Raw genomic sequence first — 16,902 nt, 5'->3', positions numbered from 1 at the left:
GTACTATAACACCCTACCGTCTAACAACCTACCACCCAGCAGCTCCTCTGCCCCCTTACAGCCGAGATCTAGATGGTCTAGTTCCAACCACATCTTTTGATGTCGAGAGTGCTGGGTCACTAGTCAGATATTTGGCCTCCAAAACACCGCCTAGTGTCTCACGAACTGTAGCCGTTGTCCTTTACCCACGCAGCCACATCTGCGCCGTCGCGCTCAATCCACGAGATCTTAGATCGGACCGCGTCCAGGCTCTGGGCCAAAGACTGGTCAAAGCCGTTGGTGCTCTTGTCCGCGAAGAACTTCTCAACCTTCTCCAGCTGCTCCTTCTTGGTGAAGCTTGACGTGAAGATGGTCACCATCGACCCAAGCATGGACAGCGCGGGCGGCAGTCTCACGACCAGCTCGTCCCAGTGCTCTTCCATCCACGCGAACAGCGCCTCGACACCCTCGGCGTGGCTGCGGAGGCCGGCCGTAGGCATGTAGATATCCTGGTCCTTGACCTCGTTGCCCGAGAGCAGCGACAGCGTTTGCTTGATGAGCTCCGGGTCCTTAGACCGCCCTAAGCAACGCAGAGCCGTGTTTCGCTCGTCGCTGTTGGTCGAGGTGCGGTAAAAGTTGAGGACGGCATCATACTGTCTCATTGGTTAGCTTCGAGCCGTAGCAGAAACAAAGGAAGCCCCACTAAAACATACCTCTTCTTTGCCACCATACCTCAGGGCCATGCTAAACACGCTACCCCTGATGTTGGGATGGATGGCCGACTTGTCTCCATCCATGTACTTGGCAAACATCTCCTTGGCTGCTTGAATGATGATCTTGTCGCCGCAAATACCGGCATTTCCGAAAAGCATGGCCTTGAACTGTTGCTCAATATGCCCATCACTCTCAGAAAACTCCCAGCCCTTCTCGTGGGCCTTGGCACTCACGAGCTCCAGCTGGAACTTCTCCAGTCCATCCCGAACCCACTTGTCCTCAAACATCCAAGCCCCCTGAATGGTTGCGACACGAGAGATGATCTCGCTCCAAACGACAAACTCGGTCTCCGAGTCAAACCCTTTCAGAAGGTTCAATACACCAGAGGTCTTTTGGTATCCAGACGTGGCAAGAGCACCCGCGTCAGCGATCATGCCCGCCCGGTCCTCAACGCTCAGCAGCCCCTGCTTGGCCGCACTGCCCAGCTTCTCGAGCCGCTCAGGTGTGTATGATGTGCGGTACAGTCCAGTGTGGTTTGCGTTCAGCTTGAAAAAGTCTGTGCTCGAAACCCGGAATTCGCCCTCCCGCTTGTCCAGTGCCAGCGTTTCATCAACCCCGTCCTTGGTCCGGAGGCCCAGGAAGACGGGGTACAGGACGGTATCTTCCTCTGGCTTCGTGTCGCCAGTGCGAAGGAATCTGTTTTGCTTCAGGTGGATGGTCTTGTCATCCTTCTCCGTGACAGCGACAACCGGGAACCCAATGTTCTTGGTCCACACCTTCATCACACCCTCAACGTCCTTACCACTCACCTCGCTCAGGGACGCCCACAAATCGCCGGTCTGCGTGTTTCCGTAGGCGTGTTTCTTGAGATAATGCCTCACGCCCTCGAGGAAGGCATCCTCGCCGAGATAGGTTGCGATCATTCTCAGAACGCAAGATCCCTTAGAGTATGAGATGGCGTCAAAGATCTGGTTAATCTCGTCTGCCTTCTTGACAGGAACCTCGATCGGATGACTGCTCCGGAGAGAGTCGAGGGAGAGGGCGCGCTGGAGACTGTCCGTAACATAGCCTTCCCACACTTTCCAGTCTGGGAAGAAGACATTGCAAGAGTACTTTGGCAATCACAGTTAGCGAGAGAAATGGGGACAGCAACCAAAAAAAATGCGCTGGAGGGAGCTTACCCAAGACGCCCACGTAGCAAACCCCTCGTTCAGCCACAAACCATCCCACCAGTCCATGGTGACGAGGTTTCCAAACCACTGGTGAGCAAGTTCATGCTGAACTACCTCGGCAACCCGCTCCTTTGTCGCGGCGCCGCTGACCTTCTCATCCAGAAGAAGGTCAACAACCCGGTAGGTAACGAGACCCCAGTTCTCCATAGCACCCTGGGCAAAATCGGCAATGGCAATCTGGTCCATCTTGGGTAGAGGGAAGTCGATGCCGAAAACATTTTCGTAGAACGCCAACGTCTTGGCGGCCAGATCAAGCGAGAAACGGCCATGCTCGATGTCATACCCAGGGGGGGCGTACACGCGGACAGGAACACGGAAGTCGTTGGTCTCGATGTAGTTCAACTCACCGACGATAAACGCCACCAGGTATGTGGACATGAGAGGGGACTTGTTGAAGGTGACGGCCTTCTTGCTGCTTCCGCCGGTGCTGGAGGTGACCTCGGACTCGGACGCAACGTCCATGTTGCTGAGGCACGTCAGGTTCTTGTCGGCAATGAGTGTGACGGTAAACTCGGCCTTGAGAGACGGCTCGTCGAAGCAGGGGAAAGCGCGGCGGGCGTCGGTAGGCTCCATCTGAGTTACGGCCATCACGCCTTCGCTACCGTCAGGTTTCTTGTAGGTCGACCGGTAGAAGCCGGCCATCTTGTCGTTGAGGTGACCAGTAAACTTGAGCTCAAGCTGAGCCTTGCTCCCCTTGGTGACGGCATTGTCGAAGTCGACCTTGGTGACTTGGGTATCCTCGTTGTACGACACGGTAGGGAACGAGCTGCGTTATGTCTCTGGTTAGCTTAGCGACTCTAGCAACGGAGCAAAGGCGCAAAGGCGCAAAGGCGTAGAGGGGAAACGGGGAATTGAACAGACCTGATAGTCTGGCCACCCGAGCTGATCTCGACCTTGTGGATTTCAATGTCGAGCGAGTGGAAGGAGACCGAGGTAGAGTCGTCGACAACGTCGAGATCAATGAGCACGGTACCGTCAAAGGTCAGCTTCTTAAAGTCGGGCTCGAGCGTGATGTGGTAGTGCCGTGGGATGACATTGGCGGGGAGAAGCTCGCGGCTCTGCACGTTGACCCCACCTGCCACATCGGCGAGGGCCTGGGTTCGGCACATACTGTGGCGGCGATGCGAGCAGTAACGGACGGGTGGGTTGCGAAGACGGCTTGGGGTAATTCGGCGGTTGGGGAGCGGACGGTGACAGTGGCCAGGAGCCGCGAGAGGGGAGCCAGTTGCTGAATATAATCGTCTCGAGTCTGACTGACTGCGGGGCAGCCGTTAGTAGCCCAAGGCGCGGCGTGGGTCTAGTCTAGGGAGCTTTTTTACGCGGCCTTACCGTGATGCAATTGATGAAAAACCGTTCAGTATTGGTGCACTTTGTCTTGTAGGCTGCGCGGCAATCCTCTGCGCCCCTCGGTAGGCAGGCCGTAACGTCAAGCAAGAGCGAAGCATGACCGGAAAAAAGAGAGACTAGAGATAAAACAAGAAGCGAAACTGCGATCCTTATGTACAGCAGCACCGACGGTCTATCGTACACTCCCTTACGTACAGTGTTCGTCAGATGGCAAAGTTCCATGCACAGCTCCAGAAGGTGGAATGGAAGAAGTCGAAACGCGACCCTGGTCGCCAATTCGCCAGCTGCAAGCTGGGCAAGCTCGCGCGCGGCGCACGGCTCACACTAACAGGGCAGCTTGCTAGCGGAGCCGACCTGCTCCTCCTGCCAACTCAGTCAGGGGCCAGTAGGTCGCTCACTGTAAGCTGCTTTTAGCAGGCGGTCTAGTCAGCAGCTGCCTTGTCCAGAGAATCAAGACGCTACAGAATAAAGTACCCAAGCTGTTCAATTTTGACCAACCTCATTCGTTAGGGAAAAAGTAATGCTAGGCACTATACTTGCGTTAATCCGCTTTATTTTGGAGGAAACTCCCCTCCACGGTGTTGGGGAAGAAAGGCCTTTGCGTTCTTGAGTTCTTTCGAAAAAAGCCCCGGCATATCTAGCCTTGAAAGCAACAGACGCAAGGCCCTTGCGCCAACCAAAGCTCGCTTGTATACTAAGCCTTAACACGCTATTAAGGTCCAGTAAAAAACACACGCAAAGGCCCGCAAATTTATTTAACACACTAACCAGAGATTTCAGTCCAAGGAATATACCACAGTAGAATAGCGATGGATCTTATAATCCCTTCAATAGAGAAAGTAAGCTGTTATGCTTGTCCAAGGTAGGCAAGGTAAGGAAGGTACATAGTAGGCACCTACTAACGGCATCCGTACCTTAGTGATGCTCGTAAGTGAGAACATTGAGGTAAATTTGCCATTTCATAGTCGAGGCACCGGTAACAATGCCATTGTCGTAGCTGTTTGAATGACAGACTTCCTAGGTACTTCTCCCTTGCTACCAAGTGTGACCCATATCCTACTCCATGTGTGTACTTTACCTGCTTTTGTTAAACCAAAGAGGGCGTCTCGCTGTTTTGTTTGCGTAGTCAATTGCAGTGACCCAGGATGACGTGCCCTTCGCTTTCGGAGTTGCCTGTATTGGCAAGGGTGTCCTGTGTAGGAAGTGCCCGTGCTGATACAGGTAGGTAGCAGTTCCAGTTCCGTAGCTAAGCTAGGAGCTGTGGTTGCGGGGCAGATCAGATTACAGCACAGCTTCAGAACGGACAGCAAACGCCAGTCCTTATATATAGAGACCGACGAGCAATGGCTAGGAGGGAGGCGAGAAAGCCCCGTCACCTATTTCAATCATTGATGATACAATTCACGCATAGACCCACGTGGTTCCATCGAAAAGATTGAAGCCATTACTAGCCTGTTCAATCATCCGATGCCTGTTGTTAGTTAGTATCGGATCAAATTTTCAAATTGCTGACGAAAGTCCGACATTTGCTCCGATGCTGTGCCTGCCAATGTAAATTTCACTCCTTCCTTGTGACAAACGGCGTGGCTGTAACAATAATCAGCGCACTGGCAACTTTTCTCAACGTGACGAGCCTGCTGCAGGTCTCATTGGGTTTTCGGGGCGGAAAAGTATCGTTGACAAAGCCAGGGTTTCGCCCCTCCGGCAATCGCACCTGCGATGTAAGCCTGGCCTGGGCTGGCCTAACAGGCGGGGGGTCTTGTCTACTTCGCAGGGATCACCCCACCAAGCAATCCTGCCCCTCCCCTCCTCAACTGCTCTGCTCGTCCTGCTCGCCGAAAAGCTTCCAACTTCTTCTCTACGCCCTCCTCATTTTTCGGACTGCATCGTACGACCGTAACAGAGCTTTTACCAAACATTCAACACCATTCCAAGCTCAATCTAGGTATGTACAAACTCGAGCACCGGTCGTCCTCGGGATTCATTTGAGCCCTGCTTCTCCCCGCGCAGCAAAAACCCCGCCATCTCGGGCGTCAAGCCGTCCCAAAAGGACCAAGATGGTTGCGGGATATTGTGATTTCCCTCTACCAACTCGTACTTGAGTGAATTTCATCCATACGAGGCCTTCGGATCTTTCAATCAAAGACTCTGCTTCATTGTGTATTTCTTCAACTCGAGCCCGCCCTTGCTTCGACCCCGCCCCGTCCAATTTTGCCATACAAACACTTGATTTTGTGGTCCACGACACGTTTGCCCGAGCCCAGACCAGCCCAGCCAGTCCGCACCTTCTTATCTTGTTTTGAGCTTCAAGGCATCAGGACACGGTCACTGACATAACCGCGGTAGAAATCCAATATGGCTATCTCCAAGGTCCACGCTCGTTACGTCTACGACTCTCGCGGCAACCCGACCGTCGAGGTCGACGTTGTCACCGAGATCGGTCTGCACCGCGCCATTGTTCCCTCGGGAGCTTCCACCGGTTTGTCATGCCAAGACTCAAGCAGTGTGCAAGGGACATTATCTGACAGGATTGGCAACCAGGCCAGCACGAGGCTTGCGAGCTCCGCGATGGTAACAAGAGCAAGTGGGGTGGCAAGGGCGTCCTTAAGGCCGTCCAGAATGTGAACGAGATCATTGGCCCCGCCATCATCAAGGAGAACATCGACGTCAAGGACCAGTCCAAGGTCGACGAGTTCCTCATCAAGCTTGACGGAACCCCCAACAAGACCAAGCTTGGTGCCAATGCCATTCTCGGCGTCAGTCTGGCCGTTGCCAAGGCCGGTGCGGCGGAGAAGGCTGTCCCTCTTTATGCGCACATCTCGGACCTTGCTGGCACCAAGAAGCCCTATGTCCTGCCCGTTCCCTTCATGAACGTCCTGAACGGAGGGTGAGTCATGTCCCCACAGATAAGCGCACAGGATCATTGCTGACTGGTTTCGACAGCTCGCACGCCGGTGGCCGTCTGGCCTTCCAGGAGTTCATGATTGTCCCTTCTGCTGCGCCGTCTTTCTCCGAGGCTCTGCGCCAGGGAGCTGAGGTTTACCAGCAGCTCAAGAGCCTTGCCAAGAAGAAGTACGGCCAGTCTGCTGGCAACGTCGGCGACGAGGGTGGTGTCGCTCCGGATATCCAGACCCCGTATGAGGCCCTTGACCTCATCACGGATGCCATCGAGAAGGCGGGCTACACTGGCCAGATGAAGATCGCCATGGATGTCGCCTCCAGCGAGTTTTACAAGGAGGATGCCAAGAAGTACGACCTCGACTTCAAGAACCCCGAGAGCGACTCCAGCAAGTGGCTCTCGTACGAGGAGCTCGCCAGCCTGTACGCCGAGCTCTGCAAGAAGTACCCGATTGTCAGCATCGAGGATCCTTTTGCCGAGGACGACTGGGAGGCATGGAGCTACTTCTACAAGACGCAGGACATCCAGATTGTCGCTGATGACCTTACCGTCACAAACCCTCTCCGCATCAAGAAGGCCATTGAGCTCAAGGCTGCCAACGCGCTCCTGCTCAAGGTCAACCAGATCGGCACTCTGACCGAGTCGATCCAGGCTGCTAAGGACTCGTACGCCGACGGCTGGGGCGTCATGGTGTCTCACCGCTCCGGAGAGACGGAGGATGTCACCATCTCTGATGTTGTCGTGGGCATCCGGGCTGGTCAGATCAAGACCGGCGCGCCTTGCCGATCCGAGCGCCTCGCCAAGCTCAACCAGATCTTGCGCATTGAGGAGGAGCTTGGGTCCAACGCCGTCTACGCGGGCGAGAACTTCCGCTCGGCAGTCACCTTGTAAAGCAGCTGAAAGCAGATGCACGCGGGTACATTGGAAGCAAAGCCGCTAAATAGGCTCTGGTGGCTGGTTGGCGAACTTGTTTACCTCGGATGATTCGGTTATCGGAATGGTTTATGAAAACGGCGAGATGAGATAGACACAATAAACACCAGGATGTATGCCTCGGTCTTGCATTCCTGTGAAACTTTTGTTGCCTCGATGTCCTCGGTGATTTGTAGTAGGTAAATTGTGTGCATGGCCAAGATAAGAGGATGGAAAGTACTTAGCTCTTCCAAGCAAAAGCCACAATGGCATGGTGTTGGCTTGGCACTGGTGGCGATGGTAAGTACCGACAGCTGGCGCCAGGGGCTTGGCATGCCGAGAGTGCCAATCTGGCACCTGGGACAAGGGTTGCTACAGTGACGGCTGCGGCCCCAAATATTGGGGGGAGTGGAAGGAAACAAGTTGCCACAGATACGGAACAATCTGGCCCTGGTTGCCAGCCGCGCGCCGCAATCAGCCCCTCATCCCGCACCCGACGCGCTGCTGCAGCCTGCAAGGTCACCCACCGCTCGACAACGACAACCCGACGTCAACAGGTAAGACAAGAAAGAGATTCGCGACAAAACACGACCAAGACACACTTTGGGCCTGTAACAGTCCCAACTTCTTCAAAACACCGCGCTGCTGCCGAGGCTGGCAGCGTCTTGCACATGCAAGCATGGCGTCGGACGACTTGATCGACTTCGACATCATCGAGGGGCAGAAAGAAAACATCCAGGCGCTCCCTAGCGGGCGGTCGGCCAAGAAGCTTGCCGAGCTCTTCTCGGCGAACCCCCTGCAGAAACAGCTGACGCCGACACCGTCACACACCAAAACCGTCAACGACAGCATCCGGGAAGAGTTTGAGGCTGAGATCACGGCCCTCGCAGAGTCAGACGACCCGCTCGACGTCTACGACCGTTATGTACGCTGGACACTGGACGCGTATCCGTCGGCGCAGGCAACACCACAGTCACAGCTGCACACGGTCCTCGAGCGTGCGACCAAGGCCTTTATAAACGCGCCGCAGTACAAGAACGACCCGCGCTACCTCAAGCTATGGCTGCACTACATCCAGCTCTTCTCAGACGCGCCGCGCGAGACGTTCGTCTTCCTGTCGCGCCACTCGATTGGCGAGACCCTCGCGCTGTTCTACGAGGAGTATGCCGCCTGGCTCGAGGCCGCCGGCCGCTGGGCGCAGGCTGAGGAGGTGTACAAGATGGGCATCGAGCGCGAGGCACGGCCCACGTCGCGCCTGCTACGCAAGTTTGGCGAATTTGAACAGCGACGGGCCCAGCTGCCCGATGCTGATGCCGACGGCCCTTCGTCGCCAGCTCTGCCGACAGTTCGCCCGGCCCTCGCAGCAAAGATTGACCCCTTTGCCGCCGCCGCCGCTGCTGCGGCGGCCGCTCGCGACCCCCAGGCTCCCAGACCAAACAACGGAATCGGAGGACCAGCTGCGAAGCCTGGCCGGACAAAGCTGGCAATCTTCTCGGATGCAGACGCGGCTGCCGCTCCCTCGGCCCTGCCGGTGCGACCAGCCGGGTCTAAGGGGTGGGAGAGCATCGGCTCGCTGGCGGACCGCAAGAAGGAGAACGTGATGGAGGCGAAGTCGTGGGCGGGAGAGACGCTCAAGGCTGGCGGAAAGAAGAGCGCGGCGCCCAAGATGGCTATCTTCAAGGACACGGTACGGTGACCTTCCTCCCCCTCCCCCTCACACAAACAGACGTTGATCAATATAGGACTAATTTTGTTTTTGGTGGGCTGGCGATTTTTTGTATTTTAGTCTCAGTCTCAGTCTCAGCTTCAGCCTCAAGCGCAGTCTCAAGCACAGTCTCCGCAGGTTTCCCAGTCGCACATTGCTATCCATCATTCCAAGGTCCAGGTCACAGTGAACCCTACTACGGGCAAGCGAGAGCGCATATTTGTCGACCTACGTTCTGTCTACCCGACGCCCGATGTGCCCGGCACTGAACTGAGCTTTGAGGAGGTCTGGGCTGCCAACCGCGGCTGGCTGGACTATAGGTGGGAGGATGAGCCGTCGCTCGCGGCAACTCCCCGGGAGGACGAAAACAGGCTGCCCGACGTGATTGTGCGTGAGGAGGAAGTGACTGAAAAGCTAGTAGTGCTCCACGATGTTGTGAGACTTGACGAGAACGGCGCTCCCATCTACCCCAGAGAGAGCAAGCCGAAGAAGAAGAAGGTGGTCGAGGTCAACGAGACCCAGATAAGTACGTGACCCGCATCTTGTCGCCGACTGTAGTAGCTAACCGAGCACCAACCAAACTGTAGTCAAGGCCAAGCTGGACTCGCCCTCGGGCCCAAAGATGAGGAAGAAGCACCTCTCGGCAGAGCCGACCATGACTCTGCACACCAGGGCCGCGACTGACGACATTTACGAAATTTTCAATGCGCCGCTGAAACCCGCCGGACTAGAGGAGGGAAGCGACGATGAGAACGGCTACGAGACAGACGACTACACGAGTGGCGCTGAGAGCACCGGTACTACTACGCGCAACATCTCCACCAGCGAAGCCGGAGACGTAGACGAGGACGAAGCACCCGAGGAAGCGCCCGACGACGAGACGTCGGACGTCAAGAGCGTGAGCGAGTGGTCAGACTTTTCTACGCGGAAACACATCCCGGGACTCGACCTCGACGAGGGCGTGGAAGCCGCGCGCGACGACCAGCACGACGACACGCAGCTGTCGGACCTGATTGACATTCACCAGAATCACGACGGGTCTTCGTTTGGCGAGCCGGCGGGGAGCAGTAGGCACTGGCGGCAGCTGAGCGAGAACTCAGAGGAAGGTGACAGGATGGTGACTCCGGTCACGGACAACTTCCCCGGCGAGCTGCGAGGCACCAGCACCAGCAGCACCGTCTTCGTGCCCATCCCGCCCGAGGACTACGTTCCGTCGCGGAGGACTTACAGGGACCCAGTCGAGATGGCTAACAACCGCCTCCCCTTTATGACCCCCATCACGGAGCGCACCGAGTCGTCGCTCGACATCACGTCGGACCAGAGCCGCCACGCGCTCCACGCCAAAACGCCTTCTAAGAGAGACGCGGCGGGCAGAGAGGTGATTCTGGTCGAGGATCACGACGAGGATGAGGAGAGCTCCGACCTGGAGCCGCTCAGCAGCCCGTTGCGCGGCGTGATGGACTCGGACGACAATGAGGAGCTTTCCGACAATAGCGACGACAAGGCCGTAGCCGCTGTCGCCGCCGCCATGACCCCCGCGCTCGTTCCCGAGGTAAAGAAAGCCAGCGCAGCCGCCTGGCCAACGCCTCTCCCCGCGGAAGCCGCACTCATCCCCACGCAGCCCATCATCCAGGACCTGCAGTGCAACCCCGTCGACGACAGCGTGCGGGCCGAGATCCTAGCCAAGATGCAGCCGCCGCTGGGCGCGTACGAGGGCTTCTACGACCACCGCGGCGAGCGGTTCGCGCGCGGCGCTGAGATCCGCAAGTTCGCCAAGGCGCTCATGAGCCGCAGCAAGCGCCGCAGCAGCAGCAGCGACAACAACAAGACGGCTACCCTCGGCGGCGCCCCCATCGTGCTGCACTTCCCCGAGACCCCCGGCGTCGAGTACACGGTGCGCCGCGAGCTTGGCAAGGGCGCCTTCGCCCCCGTGTACCTAGTCGAGAACTCGTGTCCGACGGTTAAGGGCGATGGCGACGACGACGCAGAGGCAGACCTGATGGACTTTAGCGAGCCACAGGACGCCAACAACAACAAGACGCTGGTGACCACTGCTACTGCGGCCGGAACACAACAGCGGTACCGCCGCCGAGAGCGCGAGGCACTCAAGATGGAGGACCCGCCGTCGGCGTGGGAGTTCTACATGATGCGGCTCGCGCACGCGCGGCTGGGCAGCAGCGAGCGGGCAACGGCCTCGCTGTCCCCCGCGCTCGCCCTGCACCTGTACCAGGACGAGGGGTTCCTGTTCCTGCCGTTCCACGCCCACGGCACGCTGCTTGACGTGGTCAACCTGTTCCGCGGCGAGGCATCGGGCGTTATGGACGAGGCGCTGGCCATGTTTTTCGCCGTCGAACTCTTGAGGACTGTCGAGGCGCTGCACGCGCGCCAGCTGCTGCACGGCGACGTGAAAGCCGACAACTGCCTCCTGCGGCTCGACTCCTTTGGGAGCGTCACATCCGCGTGGCGCGCCGACGGCGCCGGCGGCTGGGCGGCGCGCGGCCTCACGCTGATCGACTTTGGCCGCGCCATCGACATGGCCGCGTTTAAGCCGGATGTGCAGTTCGTCGCCGACTGGAAGACCACCGCGCAGGACTGCGCCGAGATGCGCGACGGCAGGCCTTGGACCTGGCAGATCGATTATCATGGGCTTGCGGGGACTATTCACTGCTTGCTGTTTGGCAAGTACATCGAGACGGTGCCCACGGCGGTGGGTTCGGGTGGTGTGGGGAGTAATGCCCGCCGGTATAAGATCCGCGAGAGCCTTAAGCGGTACTGGCAGACGGATATCTGGGGGGACTGCTTTGATTTGCTGCTTAATCCGGTGGCGCATGTTTCTGCGTATGCTGGTGGTGGTGGTGGTGGTGGTGTGCGTGTGATGCCGGTTCTGCATGGCATGCGTGCTGTTCGCAGACGCATGGAGCACTGGCTCGAGGCTAATTCGGAGCGCGGCGTCGGTCTGCGTAGCTTGATGGCCAAGGTCGAGGCCTGGGCGAGGGGGGGCCGGCGTTGAGGGTCTTGGTCTGTCTCTCTTGCCTCGCTATGGTGTCTCATGCATGGCTTTTGGGTTTTTTTTTTATTTCCTTCTCGTCTGGTGGTTTCATGGACCAGGTAGCGGTTGGTCATGCTTTCTTGGACTGCCTGGCGATGGTGGCTGACGAATGGTGACTGGCGCATGGAGACTCACCATTTTCTGCAGCACTTCTGGGGTCTCCCCTCACTTTCTTTCTCTCTTTCTTTTCCATACCTCCGGCTGCTATCAATGGGCAGCCAGTCTCTTTATAGCAACCGGTGGATATCATAGCGTCGGACAAAAGGAGGAGAGAGACGGGTGGATAGAGATGCATTACATCGCATATATTTTTTTATTCGTCCTGCCGGACCCCCCTCTGAGAGGTGCTTCTCTTGGTTAGTTCTAGGTACATAACATGCCTTCCTTGAGTGGTTCTTTGCCTGGTCGTGCATCCTGATCTCCCATTTCCTGTCTGGCTCTTGTGGAATTATGATGTTCGTCAGTAATAAACAAACAAAACTACAAAAATCCCGCTATTTCCAGGCTCTCGCGTACAGCGGATGCCGTGTCCAGTGCATCAGATTCGGCATACAACAACATCCTTTCATTATTTTGTTACAGATCAAACCCCCGCTTCAATCGCTGTCGTGGCCGTGACTGTGACCGTGATCGTCTTCCGAATCCGAGTCTTGGCCCTTCTTCTTCTTGGCCGCCGCCTTCTTGCCCCTGGTCCCCTTCTTCGCGTCCTTCTCGGTCTTCTTGTCCACCTGGTCCTGGATCTTGGCCCGCTCGGCCGTGCCCTTGGCCTGCAGCTCGGCTGCCCTGGCCTCGAACTCGGCGCTCTCGGCGTCCTGCCCGATCATGCCCTCGAGTAGCTTGATCTCGTCGGCCCAGATCTGCGTGTTCTCGACCGTCTTGCCGTCGGGGCCCTTCTCGTCGATGGGCGTCTCGAGCACCATGGGCAGATTCTGGAACGGCGCGTGGTTGACGATGCTGTGGAAGGCGCGCAGCCCCAGGAACCCCGTCCCGATGTTGGCGTGCAGGTCGCGGTGCGAGCCGAACGGCGCCTTGCTGTCGTTGAGGTGGAAGGCGCGCAGGTACTTGAGGCCGACCACGTCGTCGAACTCGGCGACCGTGGCGGCAAACGCGTCGGGCGACCGCAGGTCGTAGCCGGCGGCGAAGGCGTGGCACGTGTCGATGCACACGCCGACCCGGCTCTTGTCGTCGACGAGGTTGATGATGTCGCGCAGCTCCTCGAACCGCGACCCCACGACGTTGCCGCTGCCGCACATGTTCTCCAGCACCGTCACCACCGACTTGGTCGCCTTGTGCGCCTTGTTAAGCTGCGCCGCGATGCGCGCCACCGCGGCCTCCATGCTGTCTCCACCCGTCGAGCCGGGGTGGAAGTTCCACAGCCGGATCCCCAGCGCCTCGCACCGCTCGAGGTCGTCGATGAAGTTCCCGTAGGCCTGGTCGGCCTTGGCGGCGTCTGCCTGCGCCAGGTTGATGAGGTAGGACCCGTGCGGCAGGATGTGCTGCGTCCCGTCGTAGCCGTGCTGCTTGAGCATGGCGTGGAACTCTGCCGTGGTCTCGGGGGCCAGCGCAAGGCTCTGCCATCTGCGCTGGCTCTTGAGGAAGACGGCAAAGGCGTTTGCGCCGATCTGGACGGCGTTGGAGATGGAGTTCTGCACGCCGCCGGCGCCGCTGACATGAGCTCCTATGAACACGGCGCGCGGCAGCGACGCGACGGCGGTCCGAGTCGCCAGCGGCATGTCGTCGGGTTTGGAGCCGGCGGCTTTCTTGCTAGTGTTGCGCTTCTTTGCGGCAGGCTTCTTCTTCTCTTCCTCTTCCTTGTCGTCCGGGCCCGAGTTGACGTCTTCGGCCAGAGCCGCGGCTTTGCGCTTGGCAGCCGTGGGCCCCTGCACGGCGGGCTTCGTCTTGGCGGCGCCGTTTACGAAAGAAGTCTTGGCCGACACGGCCGCCTTGGACTTTTCAATGACAGTCTTTGTCTTATTGACGAGAGCTGAAGCCTTGCTGGCGCTGGCCGAGCGGGTCGACGACCGGACCATGGTGAGAAGCTGCCAAAGTGCCAAAGTGCTTAAGTGCCAAAGTGCCAGACGAAAGACCCAAAAGGAGCAAAGGAGTTAAAGATGCCAAAAGAGCTCTAAAAGAAACGCTTAAAAATTAAGTAGATACCGTCATATGCTCGTGGCTGACAGTTTCCCAATTGGTTGCCTGTTATTTTTTGTTGGGGAGGAAATCGGTTGTAGACTGGGCTTGTCGCGAGTCCCGTCAAGTCTGTCAAGTGGCTTGGCCTGGGGTTACAGATCCCGTCGTGGTGAGAGTGTTCGACGCGACTCGGCGCGCCGCGCACGACAGCACGTGACTCTCTAAAAATATAGAACATCTCAATTAAGATCCCTGGCTATGGATCTGTGCCGATACGATACTGTACCAAGAGTGCAATCGACTCCACCTAGCTAGACCTAAACTACAACGGCAAGCTATGTAACGTCCCTAGCGCACTCTACTAATTCTCCACTCCGTATCCGCACCTTGGCCATTGAAAACCGTTGATTACGCCCTCATCATCAACAAGGAGGCCGGCCAAGAGGCAAGGCTGTGTCGAATACGCGGCTTTCTGACTTTGCATTAGTAAGGCAGAGAGAGTCCACTGCACCCAGACCTGGACGCAACGCTGCCGCCTGCCTTATATCAAACAGCCCAAGACCCGAGACTATAGCCTACCATGTATGGCGGGGTCTGATGGGCCAGTAAGCGTGGCAGCTGATGGGAGGTCCAGTGCTCGCAAAGCAAAGCTCGGGTCCGGGCCGGAGACTTTGTCATGATGGATGTTGTGCGTCGGGCTTATTTTCTAGTTGTAGTGTAATATCTTGTGCCATCGGAAGGAACTTGCTGCTGATGAGACGGGCTTACGTTGGCAGGGGCTTGCCCAGTCACGTCTGTCAGGTCCGTCAGTGTTAGGCCGCTGGCGCATGTGAGAGTTTCACCATGGTATGGTATGGTGAGCGCTTGCAGCTAGCTACTGCCGATCGCTGACTCTGGTGCCAGATCAGATGCTGTCTGCGGCCCGCTGCTGTCATCTGGGCGGGCGTTGGGCGAGATCTCGGACAGATCTTGATGCCCTCAGGAGGATACTAGGTAATAAGCACTGAGCAACCACCAAGGGCGCCGCACCGCACTGCACCACATCAACCGACGGCGACCAACTACACCGCACCGGCATTCATTCCGCATTGGAGATTTGCCGTCGGATCTGTGAACGCAGCGGTTGGCATCTCCGTCTAATCTAGTGTAACTGACGCAGCAGAGCGTACCCGCGTATCCGTAACAGCCTTACCAAGGCCTACCTCAGTGTGGAGAGTGGGGGCTTACGCAAAAGGGGAAAAAGACAGCAGCAGGCAGCAGCCAACAGCGCCCGCCAACTGCCGTTGCGCTGGGTCCGAGTCGCTCCGATTTCCTTTCCCAGAAGGTGTGTGTATGACACCTTCATGTTTTGGCGATGGCCTAGAGCCTCGAGGTAGTAGGTTGGAAGTTGGGGTCCACGGCGTCCATGTGCCACCGCCTTTCACCCTCAAATGGAAGTCGGATTTGTATTTGGCTACCTAGTATGTAGGGTTCCTGTGCCTACTATATCTTCAGGCAGGCGTCAATATCCGCGCTTAAGGGGCCTGGGCCTCGTGTTCAACTGTCCCGCGCCCGTGTATCAACTGCGCGGTGCTCTCAGTTGTCGATCAGCTCTCAGCCCCAGCTCGGACTATCGAATTAATCCTATAACAGACGCCCAAGGCAGAAGCCAAGATGCTTAGTACTCCGTATGGAGGCAAGATGCGGTGACATTGGGGCAGGGCCGGCAGGCTAGCCGGCTCGCTGTGACATTTGCAAAGAGGTTGCATTTCGACGAGCAACGGAATCCTCATCAAGACCGTGATGCAAGTTAGTTCCAGTTTCAGTGAGTGTGGCAGGCGATACGGCTTACGGGATAGTATACTATCTCCCTAAACTAGACCGACAATGAGCCCCGACAAGTTCCAGTGCCAAGGCCGTGTCTGTCCCGACAGCGCCTTATTGTTACATACGATTGAAGTGTGCTTCGACGCCAGCCACACCTCCTAACAAAGGAGACGGGCCAGTGGCGGATCCTCGGCCTGTTGTTGCGTTGTTGCTGAGGCGGGAGTCGAACTATTTTTGTTTCAGGGCCCAGCCTATCGGCGCACACTCGCGGCGAGGTGGCGACTCCTGCGCTTTTGTCGAGATGCGAGATGCGAGCCCCCGACGCCCAGACCGACCACGACGAGGTCGGTCTGGGCGTCGGGGGCTCGCATCTCGCATCTCGACACGGACACGAAAAGCGCCCTCACACCCACTTGTAACCTGAGTTACCTCTATGCAGTGGTTGCCCACTGGGAGAGAGGCAGTTTAGTATGCACTGTATGTATGTGCAACCTGGAGCATCCTGATCCTCACAGCCTCGAAAGAGATCCAATAGATGGTCCAAAGCGGACCCCAAAAGGGGGCCTGCGACGCAGTCAATCGAGGCAATTGGTGACTTGTCTCTAGCATTCGAATTTATCCCAACTTTTTCCTTTTATTTTCCTGGTTTGTTTGTTAAAGGAGAGATAGTGCAGGGGTCCCGGCATATGGAAGCCAAGATGAAACAATGATGATCGCTCTCAACGTTTGTAGCGGGTGGAAATTCCCAAGGGTCGGGTATCCGTAGGGTGTGTGGGAGTGTGCGCGGTCGTCACCTTTTTCCCGATCCCTAGCAGGGCACCTAGGATCGCACCACGCAGAATCCAGAATTCGGAATTGCTGTGGCGGTCGCGACGGACGAACGCACTTTACAAGCGCAGTACTCCGTATGGAACTTAGTCTCAGTGAGAGTGTGTGGATAGCTGACAAAGCCTTGGCCGCCTCATGCAATGAACCTCTACTAAAGCAACCTTTTAAGCGTCACAAGAAGCTGTGAACGCGCACAGAGGAGCACTCCGCCCCAGAGCCTACACTAGGTACGGAATAGGGATGGGGTATAGAACATTGGTTACCGTCCACAGCGGGGTCTCTTCCGTGGCCATCTAGGTAC

The 16,902-nt window shown here is 57.3% G+C and overlaps 4 protein-coding genes across 4 annotated transcripts; 2 read left to right on the top strand and 2 right to left on the bottom strand.

Annotated features, from left to right (window-relative positions):
* Nucleotides 1–158: 158 nt before the first annotated feature.
* On the bottom strand, nucleotides 159–3,034 carry B0T26DRAFT_745501 (peptidase family M1-domain-containing protein; the record flags this gene model as incomplete). Its single annotated transcript, XM_060444568.1, has 4 exons — nucleotides 159–632; nucleotides 693–1,805; nucleotides 1,875–2,691; nucleotides 2,787–3,034. The coding sequence occupies 4 exons, from the start codon at nucleotides 3,032–3,034 to the stop codon at nucleotides 159–161; spliced, it is 2,652 nt and encodes an 883-aa protein (XP_060302340.1).
* Nucleotides 3,035–5,627: 2,593 nt separating this feature from the next.
* On the top strand, nucleotides 5,628–7,062 carry B0T26DRAFT_632239 (Enolase, C-terminal TIM barrel domain-containing protein; the record flags this gene model as incomplete). The annotated part of the gene is made up of 3 exons (XM_060436427.1): nucleotides 5,628–5,751; nucleotides 5,814–6,159; nucleotides 6,216–7,062. 3 exons carry the CDS (start codon nucleotides 5,628–5,630, stop codon nucleotides 7,060–7,062), a joined length of 1,317 nt encoding a protein of 438 aa, XP_060302339.1.
* Nucleotides 7,063–7,384: 322 nt separating this feature from the next.
* Nucleotides 7,385–12,128, top strand: B0T26DRAFT_842718 (uncharacterized protein). Its single transcript, XM_060447565.1, has 3 exons — nucleotides 7,385–8,770; nucleotides 8,870–9,314; nucleotides 9,376–12,128. The coding sequence occupies exons 1-3, from the start codon at nucleotides 7,763–7,765 to the stop codon at nucleotides 11,796–11,798; spliced, it is 3,876 nt and encodes a 1,291-aa protein (XP_060302338.1). The 5' UTR covers nucleotides 7,385–7,762; the 3' UTR covers nucleotides 11,799–12,128.
* On the bottom strand, nucleotides 12,129–14,193 carry B0T26DRAFT_684487 (xylose isomerase-like protein). The gene has a single exon (XM_060440843.1). The coding sequence runs from the start codon at nucleotides 13,865–13,867 to the stop codon at nucleotides 12,434–12,436; it is 1,434 nt and encodes a 477-aa protein (XP_060302337.1). The 5' UTR covers nucleotides 13,868–14,193; the 3' UTR covers nucleotides 12,129–12,433.
* Between the last annotated feature and the right edge of the window lie 2,709 nt (nucleotides 14,194–16,902).

This window comes from Lasiosphaeria miniovina, assembly GCF_030549165.1.
Source record: "Lasiosphaeria miniovina strain SMH2392-1A chromosome Unknown B0T26scaffold_1, whole genome shotgun sequence".
Classification (NCBI taxonomy): Eukaryota; Fungi; Ascomycota; class Sordariomycetes; order Sordariales; family Lasiosphaeriaceae; genus Lasiosphaeria; species Lasiosphaeria miniovina.
Note: the sequence above shows the minus strand (reverse complement) of the source record. Positions and strands in the feature narration are given on the sequence as shown.

What these genes read in the sequence shown, in the direction of transcription:
- B0T26DRAFT_684487 (XM_060440843.1), bottom strand. Translation starts at nt 13,867, where the DNA reads ATGGTCCGGTCGTCGACCCGCTCGGCCAGCGCCAGCAAGGCTTCAGCT.
- B0T26DRAFT_842718 (XM_060447565.1), top strand. Translation starts at nt 7,763, where the DNA reads ATGGCGTCGGACGACTTGATCGACTTCGACATCATCGAGGGGCAGAAA. An exon ending in TGGCTATCTTCAAGGACACG is followed by an intron (nt 8,771 to 8,869) that starts GTACGGTGACCT and finishes TTTGTATTTTAG; the next exon opens with TCTCAGTCTCAGTCTCAGCT. An exon ending in GGTCAACGAGACCCAGATAA is followed by an intron (nt 9,315 to 9,375) that starts GTACGTGACCCG and finishes ACCAAACTGTAG; the next exon opens with TCAAGGCCAAGCTGGACTCG.